At 38.7% G+C, this 16,249-nt stretch overlaps 1 protein-coding gene across 1 annotated transcript in view; it reads right to left on the bottom strand.

The window, feature by feature from the left end:
* RFX4 (regulatory factor X4) overlaps positions 1 to 16,249 on the bottom strand; it is a 72,072-nt gene that overhangs the window by 54,984 nt on the left and 839 nt on the right. The window contains exons 2-3 of the mRNA XM_058862445.1: positions 11,388 to 11,474; positions 4,546 to 4,606 (exon numbers count right to left, since the gene is read on the bottom strand). Coding sequence (XP_058718428.1) covers positions 4,546 to 4,606; positions 11,388 to 11,474 — 148 coding nt within the window. The remainder of the gene's footprint in view (positions 1 to 4,545; positions 4,607 to 11,387; positions 11,475 to 16,249) is intronic.

Below are 16,249 nucleotides of genomic sequence, written 5' to 3'. Positions count from 1 at the left end.
AGCTTCATTCTACAGTATTGTAGAAAAATAATGAATGCAATCTCCTACCTAACAAATCATTACCAGTTATAAAATATACCTATATAAATATATAAACATTTTATATAGTGTTGTAATAAAGCCACGTGAAATCCAGCAGTTCACAATGAGACCTTTTGTACCACTGCAGTGTAGGAATAAAGCCCTTAATCCTTCCACAGGAATGACAATTTTATCTGTCCCTATTACTGCTTCCCTCCTATACACCTACATAGTTCTAGATTAAAAGAGATTATTCTATATCAGAGTCACATCTGTAGTGTTGTTACAGATTCATTTTTATATCTCAAGACCACTGAACCACTGTGATGTTAACCACTATTAATCATGTAGAAGATTCTGTATTATGTAGAACTGGTTAATTTTGATGGAGTGTAACAACACATAAGGAAGTATGAATCTGGGGAGAATCCATTACCTGTGTTTCACCTTGCTCTTTTAAAATTCATTTTATGTATGTTGCAGAAAACAGAATAGTTTTGTTGACTTTATCTTCACAATACTGTTATTATTCACAGTACCTACACTGTAAGCCAGCAAACTGCATAGGATTAGGCTGTCTGTACTTTGAATAATTCTGTTTGGGGAAGCAAACACACACACACACACCAAAAATGAAGTAAAATAAAGTTTCACACTTACACCTTGGTCAACCAGTTCACTACTGAAATAAACATGACCATTTTATAGCCAAGCTGCAGCTTCACAGATGATAACGAGCACAGGAACATGGGATAAGCACAGAATACCAGGTATTGCTATATTCATGCCTTAACAGTTAAATTCAAACTTGTGTAGTTTCCCAGATTATGATGTATTTGGCAGTTTCCTCAATTATGATGTATTTGGCAGTAATGCTACATTTACCAGGCCTTTCACTTCATTTTGTGTCATCAACAACGCAAAACAAAAGCATCATTCCTGTTTCCAGGAAAAGGCTATTTAGCCAGGCTGACAGTCATCCAGACACGATTCTTGGCTTCTTCAGCTCTTCTTCATCCTCCACATTTAAAATGTTCAACATATTTTACCTTTGGAGAGGCACAAACATTAAGGATATCTCCCCATGGGACTGATATAATTTGCTCTTTACAGCAAGATTCCAGACAAGGAAGAACTAATAAAGCTGATGGCAATATGAACAATGTGACAAAATGTACATATTTTCCTTATGTCTTTACTATGTTTTCCCTACTGCTTTCTTCCTCTTCTTTTTTGTTCCACTTGACATTTACTCAGTTTCTGGTTTTTGACACTTTGTCCCCCTCAGTAGCTCTCATGGTAGTAGCATCTAACAGTAAAACATGACCAGTTTTAACTTGGCAGACACCAGATGCTACAGACAACTGTGAGGTTTCCATTTGCCAGGACAAGGGCAGTTTGGTACTGTATCCTGAAAACTGGTCAATGATTTGCCCCACCAATTCCACCTCTTGAATCCAGCTGAGAGGTAGTTGTTAGAAGACAGGACACGTGCTTGCTGAAGGAACACTCAGATACATTTTTTAGTCTTCCATGAGTGTGCAAATATTTGGTGTGAGGCCTGATGTTCTGCTTTTGGCTGGGAAAGGGTTATTTTGGTTTTCCCAGTGGCTGGTACTGTGCTGTGTTTTAGGATTAGCATGAGAATAATGTTGATAACACTTTCACATGTTATTAAGTTATGCTTACTCTCCAGTCTCCCACATTGTGCCAGAGAGGAGCTGCACAAGAAGCTGGGGGTGCTCACAATGAGAACAGCTGACCTGAACAGGCCAAAGGAATATTCCATACCATAGACCATCATACTCAGCAAATAATCAGGGGGAAGCTGGCTGTGAGGTGCCCATCACTGCTCAGAGATGGGCTGGGCCTTGGTCAGCAACTGCATTGTGCATTGCTTGTTTTTTTCTTGTGTTTCATTATGCTTTTTCATTTTCATTAACACTACTAGTATTATTATTATCTTATTTTACTTTAATTATTCATCTGTGCTTATCTCAGCCTATGAATTTTACCTTTTTCCAACTCTCCTCCCCATCCCAGTGAGAGCAGGGAAGAAGGAGAGAGTGAGCAGCTGTGTGGTACTCACTTGTTGGCCGAGGTTTAACCACCATACCAGAGCGAAAAAAACTGTCCAACATGTAAAGCTACACCTCCAGGAAGTGCTCTGTGCAGCAATTCTATAGTGCTGATCACAACAGTTCACCAGCCCACGGGTTGCTGGGTGCTACTGCAGCACAAATAACCCAATACTAATGTGTCTGACTTTCCAGAACAGTGGAAACTGCACATCTTCACTCAAAATAAGCTTGCTACTTTAGCAGTTTGACCCTAACTTTTGAGCTTCTCATTTTATCTAGAATATCAATTTCTCCAGGAAATACCAATTCAAAGCTGCAGCACATATGTTGAAAAACATATGGAAACTACCAGAAAACTGTTCTGTAGGTATGGCTGGGAAACTGGGAAACTTTTTACCTACATGTCTGTTAATAAATTCAGCCAATTGTATAATTCAGTTTGACAGCAGCTAAAGATTTTCGACATGAAACATCCTTGCTTTCTGTTAACTCATGGAATTTTGGGTGGAAGGTGATTTTTGAATGGAGGAAATTGCAGATGCTCCAGAAGACTCAAAGGGGAGAATATTTGATCTACCTTGACATGTAAGAAACATAATACAACAGACAGGTAGTAAGCCAATAGCTAGAGAGAAGAAGTTGCAAGCAGCCTTTTCAGAACCAGAATTCTAGGATTCTACTGCAAACACTGCTGAATGAGCATTAGTGTGTACACTGTATTCCAGCAGGGCTCAATATCCCAGGAGTTTAGGGATTTACTAACCTTTATGACTGATGAAGCTTGAAAGTATTTGGCAAAAAAGACTGTTTACAGTATTTGCATGTTTTCTGTTGGGAACTGTATCGTTGGATGTTCTAATTAATGCCAGCTTCTTGGCTACAACATTATTTGCTCCTGTGGAAAAGGCTCTTAACTGACTTCACTGCAAAATAAACACTGCTCAGAATCTGGGACTGGTAGGACCTGCTTGCTATTGTATTTTAGCTAGATAGTTCTTTATTATCCTCTTTGACTGTGTTAAAGCTGTGGGAATGAATCATGAAAAATAATAAAATACCACTATGACGTTTCATTATTATTTTAATCATTTTCTCTCTGTCTGTAGTTACTCCCTTCCTTGAGAGTTTGTTAAAGAAAAGTTGCTCACTTTTCTTGAACTTCTGAAAAACAGGACTTTAGTGATACAAATAGGTACAAAGAAACAATAGCTACAAACTAAATGTCTTTATTTACATTTGCCCATCTCATTATTTGCACTGAAAATATCTGTAAGTTTCTGAATACTGGCAGCAACCTATTCAAAATCAACCCATGGGTCTTGAGGTTTTTTAGTCTAAAAACCTCACCAATCAACTTTAAAAAGCAAATATAGAAGAAATAATCCAAATCATCTTTATACATATTTTACAGAATCATACAATTTCACAGGCAGAAAAATGGAGTAAAATACACTGAATGAATTATTCTTTGCTGGTTTTTTTCAGTGAAATCTCCAAAGAGACTGACAGAAGTACAGAAAGAACTTTGCTAACATTTTTTACCAATAATCTTATCTTTTCATCCAGAAAGTACAGTAAGTACTTCAGATACTTATGGATAAAGTAAAGGCCTTTCTTTAAAAAGGCTTAAATCAAGCTAAAGACTATGGGATTTCATATAAGCATTCTCAGAGGCTTCTCTGCAACAGAGCTCTGTTCTGCCAGATACAGGGAACCTCTCGAAAGATACTTGATCACTTACAATATTAAGAAATCTAAACAAGAATTCAAAACCTAAATTGAGGCAAAAGTCAACAAAGTATAAGAGATGACCTATAGCAAGGGATGTCAGAATTACAGGTACACATTACAGAACATGCAGACCAAAATACTGCTGTAAATCACAGGGAACAGCACTTGTTTATTTTTTATAGCACGGTAGACTAACAAACTATCCTCTCTCTCTCTCTCTTCCTAATTGCCCTTCCTTTTTTTCTCCTCACTAACTTTGCAAGGGGCTTTTGAGAAATTAATCAAACCTCAAACTCTTTCCTTTTGTTGTCTTCTACATTAAATTACAGAGGTCTCATGTCAGTAAAACAGTTGTTAAGGGTGGGCTTCATCAGACACTGAAACAAATGTGATTATTGAAAAAAACCCTTAGTACTAGTTTTCTTTTTGTAATAAATGTAACAATGATGACAAACCACAAATAATCAGCTGGCAAGGTGGCAAATAAGCTAAGTAGATTTTCTAAACTGTATCAGAAGTTTACTCTGTTCAAACAAATCCTGTAAGACATTTGTTGAGAAATGCTGTACGGGCTACAAACAGGCACATTAAACACTTACAGTGAAAGTATCTTTAGAACTCTAAGATGGACAAGAGCTCTATTCCTTCATCTGGAAAACACATAAGAAAAAACACTAATAGATTTTCTTTATTTTTTTAAAAGGCATCTTACCATTGCAGTGTAGCTGGAGTTGAATGCGGTTTTGATGCTCTATTATTTTCTTTTTCCTCATCTGTTAAGAAACAAACAGAAAAATCTATGTCATTTCAACAGGAATTTCCTGGGAATTCATGAACTCTTTTTTAAAAGGAAAAAAATTTGAATGGTAAGAATTTTTTTAAAACTAATTAAAATATTTAAAACAAAATTTAAAATGTTCTCAAGTGCCAAAGCCTTCTCAAAATTTTGGCTAAATTTTGGAAATATAAACAATGGTGATCCCTAAACGACCATCTGTAGATACTGCTTAAGGCAGTAAACGCTGCAAATATCACTGATAACAGCAGCAGAGTGGTGCCTAGGAGTATTGACATTGAAAAGGATAAATTTATATGGAAAAAAAAGCAACTCTTAGGTCTCTACCAGCATGTTAGAACATGTAAACAGTTTCACTTGCTAGAACGGAACTGTTGCCTTATACAAATTTTATATTAGATAAGGCATTTAAACTAATGGGGTACACCCATTGTTTGATCCTAACATAAGGTAAATATTAGATGTTTATAAATTTACAGAGATTAATTGTGAATGAGAAGAAATGTATATTCTGTAATAGACTTTATTCCTTTTCAGGCGATTTCTCGGATAATTTTTCCCATTAACTGTTTCCGAGGCAACTCTGATTTGCTGACTTTTCAAAATTTTGGATAAAAGATGAATAAAGAAAAAGGTAATTAAGAGAAAACTTCAAATATTGGATTCTTCCTAATTTGCATTTTCTCGTTTGAAACAATTTAGAAATATGTATATAATAATTCCAATTAATTGTGTTTTGTTAAACCTATAAAACATTCCTGGGTGGAAGCTGAGTGGAGCACGATGAGCAGCTCCAGAAGGGTATTTGGGAAACAAGTGTTGTATCAAACACATTTTGAGATTTTTAACAGCTTTGATGAAAGCATTCAGCATAGATGGCTTTGATACCTAAACCATGAGAGAAACCTGTACACCACACTACAAGCTACATTTCCTCACGTAATGAACTTTTAGAAGTTATTTTAGTGAGCCTTTAGGGTGCTGGACCTTACGGGAGCCGGGCTATCTCCCTGCACATCAGACCCTCTTGGGGGGCCTTTTGTGCCGTCCCGGGAGACCAGGCACACAAATACATAACAAACAACGCAGCCCGGCTTGGAGGGCTCTGTGTGCCCAGAAATCCGCCAGGATTTGTTTCCTTAGCCAGGGGAAGAAGCTGTGCCGGCCGAACATCCTTCACCCGCGGCCGCTCCCCCGAGCGCCGGAGATCCCGTTCTGCAGCGGACCCCCAGCGCAGCCCCCTCCTGCATCTGCATGACAATGGGCCCCTAATTATTGGACCGCACACTCCCTCCCTGCCTTTCAGGGCCCGCTTTTATTCAGCGCACAGGACCAACATACACATCTCAAATCACTTTTAAATTGTGGGTTTCGTTTGTTTTTCCCGGGCGGGCGCTCGGCGTGCAGCAAAGCCGGGCCGAGTGCCCGTGGCTGCCGCCCCGCACGCCCAAGGACCTGCCATGGGACGGCTTCCACCTGTGCTAACGTGGCTGAATTCCCCTCTGGGCACGTGGCAGGCATCAAACATCAAGTCAATATCTCAGTTACACAACATCTCTACACCCTTTCCATTCCCCCTGTGTTTCACTCGCATTAAGAGTGAGCTCCTGTGAGCAGGTGCTTTACCTAACCTGCCCTCACACACTTCAGCCAGCCATACTCAGCTCCTCCCACGTAAGGATTTGTTTTAACACCACAAACTAACAATCAGGGCATAAACTGCAATTTATGGCTCCTTCCTCAGGTGTGTTTGCTTCCTGGGGATTCTTCTTCAAGACTCCTCAGCATCCGTCCCTAACTGTCCCTTAAAACCCAGAAGGAGAATGATGGACTTCAACTGGAACTCAGAAAATTTCTTTAAGCTTTAATTTTCATTGAACAACTGCAATTTCAACAAAGCCAAGTTTTTCACGGAGTTAGTTCTTGTCACCCCAAAATCAATTTTCTGTACAAGAAAATAGTGCAGCTTTGTTTTCTGCCAATGGACCAGCCAAACTTTCACTTTTTTATTAAAAAGATGGAAAGGATTGCAGATGGCACAGGAAGAGATGGGACCTAGATATACAAACTTTCTGTATTACATATACAAGCTCCTAATTTTACCTTGTCTAGTTTAACAACATAATCTCATCAGATAATTGACTAGCAGAAAATAACAAATATCCCTATACTTTATATTTTAGCTGGCAGCAGGGCACATAATGGTATCCTTATCTAGTAGAGAATGTTTAACTCTTGACTCAGGTCTGATACCAGATCACTTTGTCTAGCATGAAGGAGGGAAGGGAAAACAGCATTTTTTACTTTTTGGCCTGTCATTTTATCAATTCACATCAAAACAACACTGTAGATCAAAATAAAGCCATACCTTTTAAAATTCAATACTTTTAAAATCCAATCTATTTTGTAGGAAAAGGAAATAAAGTCACTGAAAAGAAGTCCTGCTTCGAGGCACTGTCAAAGAAGAGACATGACAATTCTTCTGTGACAAATCCAAAAGGGCTCAAAGTCACGAGGGAAAATCTTGTTCAATACACAGTAGCAGCACGTCAGGGAGAAACCCATCTAGTGTGCTCATTCCACTGCCAGTAGGAGGACTACCAGCATCCCAAGGAAAGGTGCCTTCAAGGTACCTGACTAGGTGGAAAACCTGGTACTCATCCCAAACTGAATGCAGATAATAGCTTAGATAATTGCAATTAAAACTCTCAGCAAAGAAGGGGCCTTCAAACTAATAAATCCAGGAATCACGGATGTCCTAGAAAAACAGTATCTGTTGGCTCCCAGAGATATCAAAGAACCCTTTTGTCCCAAACTCCATGGAAGATTCTTTGCTAACCGCTCCATTTTACTTCCAAAAATTCTGTTTCAAAGCCACCCAAGTAGAGTCCTGTTTGTATCTTGTGCATGTTTGTATCTTTGTGACTTTCCCAGAGCTCTCAGTGGTATCCTCTAACTTTTGCTGTCTGATTCTAGGTACAGCCCAAGGGATTTCTTACTTCTTGGTGCAAGACATGGAGACAACAGGAGCTGTACTCAGCAGCTTTGAGCCTGTTGCCTTAAACTCAGAGAGTGGAACAACCAAAAGCAAAGACACACCATTTTTGTAAAGTGTTGATGCTAGTTTATCACAACTAAAATGGAGCCAAGTCCTTCTTTCCACTGTGGAGGTATTTGGAAAGCCCTGTACTGTTCAGTGCTGCCCACGTGTCTCAAAACCACTAAGGAGCTAACATGCTGGTCGTATCTTATCGAGATAAAATCCTTCCCTTTGTTCAGGTAACTGCACATATTTAAGAGAAACATCTTCTTCCTCTGTGTCCCCTGCAGGCCAGATTCTGACTGTTTTCAGAAGTGATTTGGCCTTAGCCAAAATTAAATTATTATTAAATTATTATTAAATTACAATCTTAATATAAAATGTAATAATCTAATTAAATTATAATATTATTAATATTAAACTATCTTGTCTCTTACTTACATGTAGCCATAAAAGAGATTCAGGCTTATTAACATGTATTTCATGCTTTTAGAACAGTAGGATCTTTTCAAATCCTCTGAGAAACACGGGGGCATAGTTCTCACTGAGCAATTATGACTGAAAAAGAAAGAATTTTCTCCAAGGAAAATTTCAGTGAAAATAAGTAGCTATTTTTTAAACATTTTTTTTAAATGGATGAATGAGAGGTTCAATTCAAACAAAAAACACAGCTGCTGGATAAGTCCATTACAGCTAGTATGAACATGGATTTTGAACACCACTTTTGAAGTACAAAAAGTAGTCTGAATATTTTCTTTTATCTCATAGGAAGTCTACACATTCACATTTTCAAATAAGGAAGAAAATTTGGACAAGCAACCTTTCTACTTAATCAAGAAACATCATGATTCCTTCTCCATGGAACTCAAGTTGAAACTTTCATACGCCTTTATTTGTGTTCTTCCAGATCTCTGTTTCAATTTGGATAATCTGATTTAATGCACAGTACACAGAAAGTATTATGGAGTTGTTTTTTGGTTTTTGTTTTTTAATTATTGGCTACAAGGTTGTACCATTCCCTTTTCCTGTGAGTCTTTTGACTAACATGGAATGTGGAAGTGGCAACAGGAAAAATGTTTTAAAAGTTGGAAAGTGAAATAAAATGTAGTGATAATTTTTATATTAGAATGTAAAGAAGTGTGCTTTAGAAGAGGTCATTAAATGTTCCAAAAGGGTAAAAAGCACTGCAGGAAGCACAGAGATTATGTGAATCCACGAGTCATTGCTTCTTTTCCCAGTGTAATGCAAGTTCAAGAGGCCTGGAGGTCTCTGGATAAGAATGGAAGATTGCAAAGGACCCCTGTGGCCTGAAGTATGGTTCTGTAGCATACTTCAACTGTAGAAAAGGAGACCAGCAAAACTATTATTCCTGTCCTAAAATCCTATGAACTCTAAAATCATCCAGGAAAAAAACCAGTCATAAGAGCAAGCATTATGCCCAGTAAGAACATTATGGGTTCACAGCACAAGTTCACACGATCTTCAGTGCAGCCAAGGCCCAAAAAAACCCACCCACCTGAACTGAAAATCAAACCCACATTTTCTCCAGTAGTCCAGCCAACAGCTACCTCATGTATGTAGAGACAAAAAACTAGGCAAGACAAAGGTGGATTAGGCTTTCTTTTCTCACAGATGAAAACTGGACCTACACTGACAACAGCAATTTGACCACCATTTTGAAGAATTCAAATAGGGTTATGTGAGTTTTCTCAAAACATTTTTCCTGTAATTTGTTTGTAAATATGTGAGAGAAGCTGGACAAAGGATGACACAATGGTTTGGAAATGTCTTGGCTGGTGTTTGGGCAGCATTAGAAAAATGTTAGAGCTTGAGGGCTAGAAAGGAGTACATAGAACAATGATTTCTATGGTGAAACTTCTAGTTTGTTCTGGATTTCACAGGTTATTGCTGTGGTTTATTTTGCTTTTCTACTTGTTCCTCTTCACCTTCTCTCCTCCCTCACCTCCCCCTCAAAACAAGGATGACTTTTCAGGTGGATTAATTCTCTTATCTGCACTGCAGAAATGCTGGTAATCTGTGCAAAGGAAGCATCTGGAAGAACTGGCTATTAAGAAGGAAGCTAGATAAAATCAACTCTGCCTCTCATTTGGGTTTCCATTATACGCTGTGACAATGTCTTCTGCACACAAATAGTGGAACAAATTCATTTATGTATTTGTTTTATCAGTTCTAAATTCACTGCCTTTCATTATCATTGCTTGCCCCTCAGTTCCAGAACCAGAAAACAGAATGAGCCACCATCCCATCTTCTCAGTGCCACTGTGGAAATAAACCTGCTCTTGTTAACCACACAGGTCCTCGTTTTACTAGCCCCAGCTCTGTGGAAGTTTCTCATGCTCAAATATAAAGCACATTTAACAATCCTGTATTCTGACCTTATTAAGAGTCTGAAGACACATCTCGTTCATTACAGATTTCTTCCATCACTTTCTCAGTAGCATCAGAGTGAAATGAACTTTGTATATCTCAAAGGTTCTCATAAAATTCAAAACAAGCTGCTGTTTGTATTTTCATTATAATCCACTAGAATTTTTTAAAGACAAACTAATTTCTGTTCCTTAATTTTTAAAAACAGAAAACCCCAAACCTCTCTCTGTTTCACTATCTTGAAAGATTCTTGTCCACTGTTCTTATCTTGGGAGTCATGAATAACTACCATTTTTCTACTAATATCTTCCTTCTTCTTCAGAAATATTCCCTCAAAAGATATCCCTAGACAAATGAGAGTAAGACTCCCAATACAGAAAATTTCATGATCTGTTACAACATTGTGCTACAAGGCATGTAATTTTACCATGACGTCAAGATAAATAATTCTCCTAAAATGCAAAAAAAAATGTAAAAGGGAATTGCAGCAATGAAGTTATATAACATATATTTTCTAAACACATATTTATGAAATGTAAATTACTAGTTATTGAATTAAAGAATTCAATCTGCATTAATATCTTGTAATGTGAATATATGAAGTCCTGAAAAGAAAAGTACCATGAAGAGTATTTTGCTTTAGCCAAATTAAGCAGAATAGAAATTTCATAGACAGGGAAAACTAAATGGTAAGCTAGAAACTGTCTTACAATTTTAAAATAAACATTTTGGTTACTTTAAACTACTTTGAAGTAATTTTGATTACCTGCTATTGTTAAAAATCAAGACTTAAAATTATTATCACTAAAAAAGAAAAAATAAATCTTTTAAAATCAGCTAGATTGATTATGGTTTTCTCCCTCTGACTAAAAAGAAAGCAATATCATGTTTTAGTAAGTGATTTTTTTAATCTCATGGTTGTTAATTCTTAATGGGAAGGGTTTTTTTATTGATGTTTTGATATAATAGCATTGGAAAACAGCACATATTTTCCTGTATTTTGATCACATGGTGTTCACCAGTGAAAAACAAAACAGGTGTTTATTCTCCTAAGGTGATTCTAACTGCACATTTTAGTGGTCATCCAACCTTTATTCAGTGACACACAAATTGTTCTGATTGTTTTAACCAATAAACAGTATTATTTCCTTTTTACACATTAAAATATTCCAGAAAAGAAAAATTAATAACACTACTGAGCGTGTCAAGTGAGTTAACTCTTTAAAATGCACAGTACTAAAAATTTACTTGAGCTGTAGCAACTTATACAGCAGGAAATGAGCACTTGGACATGTTCACACTCACTTTAAATGAATGACAAGTTACTTACTTTCATCGTTAGAAACATTCCCCAGAGAGGTGTGACTGGAATAACGTTTGTTTTCACTTTCATTGAGACATCGCTCAATCCAACTCTCTGAAAAAAAAAACAAAAACAAAAAACCGTTCATTAGTTTGTCTATGCCTAAAATATAAACTTGCAACAGATATATCTAAATAAAGTGCCAGCATTCAACAGATGGTGATCTTTAACATTTCTATTAAAATACATTTGATCTGAAAATATTTAGCAAGAAAAACCTTTCTTGTTTTCAAACTGTTGCTTTCTAGTTTCATTTTTTGGTTTTGTTTTGTTGTTGTTGTTTTTTTGTGTTTTTTTTTCTTTTAATCTACAGAGGCTGAAACACTTCTGTGCACAAAACAAAGGTCCTTGGGATATTCTGTCCCCATTCACATGATACATTAAAAAAGAAAAATCAAGTAAAACACAGAAATTGCACTAGTTTCCAAGTCTTAGTCTGGCAAAAGCTTATGGTCTCGAGTATTCCCTCTGGTTTTGGAAGAAATCTTAATCGGTATAAAATCATTCATGTGAATTTTGGTTAAATCAGGGATCAAACGGAGCTCTGTGAAGCCCAGTCCCACTGGTGGAGTCCCAGGCACTACTGAGATCTTTTCCTCACTGGCACAACCCCAGTGTAGCGAGTCAGCAGCCACCAAGCTGCTCAAACCTTTGTCAACCCACAGTGCAAATGCAGCCACTTCTGTTCCTCCCTGTTTTTCAGTTCATTCCCACCAGTCAGATGAGTTACCTACAGCATTACACTGATTTGAATCCGCTGTTTTTCCTGGAAGCTATAGCTTACATCCCTTGGTGACTTCAGAGGATGCATCAGCCTCGGCAGAATATACTGTTACAGGTCTTCAGGGCAAAAGTTACACCTTCTTATGTGTTTCCTTGGACAAAGTATGAAATATGAGTTCTTCAGTTTGCTTAAATCCCTGGGTATTGCTACAATAAACTGACCTCCCTCATAAGATTATTTTTCAAGGGCATGAACATGGGCAGAAATGAGTTTATGCTCAGAGAGCTCCCTGTGGTCAAAGCAAGTAAAAGAAGGGATAGATAGGAAAGCTGCAAGGCAAGTCTGCAAGTTAAGACAGCAAACAACCCCACTGAATGAAGAGATGCACAAGAAATAAAGGGAAACAGGCCTCGCTGTCAGCAAACTGCCAGAGCCAGAAACACCTTCGAAGACATGGAAACCAGTCCAGGTTCCTTTCCATAAGCCCCCCCAGCAGACACCAGGCTACCTACACAGCACTGGCAGTAGTCTGCCAGCCAGCAAAAGCCCGTCACAGCAGCACACTTGAAGGGAAAGCAGAAGCCCAGTGTCTTGGGAAAGCTGCCCATCTGGTTTATACGAGATAAAAGTTAGTATGACTTCATTTCAGCACTAGACGCTAATAGACAAATAAGTCAGTAGTCTCAGCCAACTACATCCTGCAGGAAAAAAAAATGCTTTTTAAACCCCGGTACTTGCATCAACTTGTGCATATTCCTCTGTACACACCCCCTCCAGTGCCAGGTAAACAAAAGGACAATGCCACCTGTGCAGAACCTCAGGAGGGTGTGCTGAGAACCCTTCAGAGCTGATTTCCAGGCCCTGCCACAAGACTCCAGGTACTGTTGCTTTGTGTGCTTGTTGTTTTCAGGCAGTGCTGTGGCAGCTCCAGGCTATTCCCCTCCCCACATATACACAGCAGGAGCATGCTGCAGTGCTGCCTTCATCAATACAAGCACGTCCCTGTGTGCATCTTCCTCATCCATCGTCACACTTGTGCCTAGGAAGCATCACAGTCACACAGCCTGCTGCTTTGAGGTACTTCTCTGAAAACCATCAAAAAAACCACTTGTTGTCAATAGATTTTTAAATAATATTTCTTCTCCCATCAAGTTTCAACACAGCCTTGTTTAAAAACTGCTGTAAGGCTGCTGACACCACAATGCAAAACCTGCTAGCAGGGCCTGTGAGATCAGCCCGTGCTCAGCTACAAACCCACAAGCCAGCAGCGGCTCCAACTCGGAGGCTTTCCCTGCTTGTGCTGCTCAGCTGCACGGGGTGGGGATGTGTCACCTCCTTGTCTAAGGGCCAACACAACGATATGCCTGCTTTGTGCCAGATTTCTTTTGGTGCCCTAAAAACAAGCTCATAGCATCTCTCTAGCCCCGTTTTAGTACTGTGAGCTGTCTTACAGGTGAAGAGAAACTTGCTGCCGAGGGCAACATCAGAGAGAGGTGCAAGAAGGCTTGGGAAAGATTACCCTACATCCTCCTCCTCCTTTCAGCACACAGCCATGGCTGTATATAATTCCCTTGGCTCCGAGCCCAGCTGCAGGGAGTAAAAGCAAAGGCGGCTGCCATTAGCGCCAAGGGGAGAGCGATGCCCAGCTCTGCCCTTTCTTTTCCTGCCGGCACCGAGAGCTGGGAAGCTGGGATGCATCCTCTTCCCTCGGCAGCAGGGAACTGGCAGCAGCCATCTTTAGTCAAATTCCCTGCCTAAGTAGTAGAGGAAAAAAAGAACAACTTTTTGAGTGCCACTCAATAACCATTTTCGTCATCCGTGTTCACGCACTGTCTCTGGAAACCGCGCACGTTTCCCTTTCTGACGGGAAAAGCAGCCAGTTTACAGCACCACATATAAAGCCTGGAGCAGGGTGCAGTTACTGTTTAATTATGTGCTGCAGCTCCTTTGGTCCTGAATCACCCTGGTTCAGCCTGCTGCAGCCTGAGTCTGGCTTTCTCTTTGTGGCCTTGCATTTAAATAGCTGATAGAAATTCTTCAGGCCTGAAAAGATACATGACCTGTCTGGCAGAAAAGAATGAAGAAAACTAACTCTTTTGAGCAAAAATGTCAGGGAGTTTATGGCAAATTTGTCAAGTTATTTGGCAGATGACAAAATGTGACAAAACCAACTAACTATTTAAAAGTTGTATTATCTCATAAACTAAATTATGCAAGTATAAATAAATATTCTAAAATGTAACTTCATTTAATAAGTAGCTATTTTTCTACTGTTTGTATAAAGAAAAACATTTTTACAAGGCTTTAAACTCCCAATATTAATAAAACTGCCTTCAGGTATTAAAAGAAAACACAGCTACAGCTTTGCTAAAATTTTAAATATTCCCACCAGGAGCCCACAGATCCCCGACACAGTAACACCTGCCCCAAATAAAACAAAAGGAGAAAGCGGCAGAGCGAACAAAATCAAAAGTCAAAATTAGGTTTGACTTTTAGAAGCTCTTTCAGAGTTAATAAGATTAGATTTTGTTCCAGGCCTGAGGAACCCATGGGTAGAGCCCTCTACATGTTGAATGCTCTTGTGCTCATGACACGTGGGTGTGCCTGTCCCAAGGCAGGGCTGCAAGAAAAGGCCCATGGGGATCTCCTGGTGTCTCCAGGCTGTTCCATTCCAAGGCTGGCACCAACCACATCACACCACTGTTCTAAACATGAATTGAGTCATGTGGGATGGAAATTTTTTTGTGATTAAAGCTGAATTATTGCACTTGGACCTTACAAAGTTTTCACAGGAAGGATTTCACAGCAGGAAAACTCACAGAATGATGGAGAGTTCAGGCAGTGACTAAGCAGAAGTGCACATCAGACTTGATAACAATAATGAATTGTTAACACAACTTGAGAAACCCCAAATTTCTAATGGGAAGTGCTTGTGAGAACAAAAGAAATTACATCCTAATTCAGACTGTATTTTTACTCACTGTGTTTTTAGTATATCAAGCCTTAAGGCATTTCCTGTCCCCCTCTAGGACTCCTTCCCATCAGGAGTCCCAGCACACTGTACCCTCAATTGTACTCAAACAACAAGGGTCAGCACTAGTGAAAAAGCAAAAAAAAAAAACAGATTAGGAATAGCTAGTAGTAAAAATTAGTATAGTCACTCATAATTGTGACACAGTATAGAAACCATCATAATCTTACTAAGATTTCTTTCTTACAAAGAAAGAAAATAATGGTTTTTTATGGCATTTTGAAGATCCATCTTCAAATATCATAGCAGCTATTTAATTTTGCAAAGGTTGAGAATGAACTGTAGTGAAACACACAACTGTGTTCCTCAGCCTTAAAATTTTTGTTATATAATTTTGTATACCAGTAAATACCAATACACTACAAGTATCTGCTTTGGGATTCCTACATGAGGAAAAGGAGATCATTATTCCAATTACAATAATCTTTTGCAGTGTAAAATTTCTGACAGAACAACTCAATATTGCACCAACAAAAATAACAAAAATTGTTCCAAATTAAATGCTGAAAGGTGCATTTAAAATAACTATGGAACTATTTCTGGCCCTAATTTTGCCTCTTCTCTTTTTGATCCCAATCTTTCTAAAGCTGACACATGCATTGAGACTCAAGCACCAGAGCATTTCACTTCCATTCCATGTGCCCACCACACTCTTACCAACAGAAGTTAAAACTGAACTTGTTTTCAAAAGTGAGCAGAGCAGAAGCCCATGCAGCTTCACCCTATCCCTACCAAGCCACTTCTTCTCAACAAACAGCGTATTTTCATTTGATGGTGCTTCAAAGATTGAGCTGGGGAGGCAGGCCTGGGAGTTCCGAGACAGAAACATGCAAGAGTTGCTCAGGGGAAGGAACTTTCATAAACCATCAGAAATGAGAAGCAGAAGAACTCTTTAAAATGTATCTTTGACAAATTATTTTGACCTGTTATCTCCTTCAGAAGGAAAGGCTTCTCCCTCCAGAGAAGAGGGAGTGCGGTCTTACAGCAGAGGAGTCCATGTGCTGCCAGTACATTTAATGAGATAATTACTCCTTGTTTGTGTAATGGTTATTAGCTAAGTATATTTGCAGCCCA

The sequence above is a fragment of the Poecile atricapillus genome, chromosome W, assembly GCF_030490865.1.
Source record: "Poecile atricapillus isolate bPoeAtr1 chromosome W, bPoeAtr1.hap1, whole genome shotgun sequence".
Lineage (NCBI taxonomy): Eukaryota > Metazoa > Chordata > Aves > Passeriformes > Paridae > Poecile > Poecile atricapillus.
The sequence above is the reverse complement of the archived record's forward strand: the minus strand, read 5'-3'. Positions and strand labels throughout refer to the sequence as shown.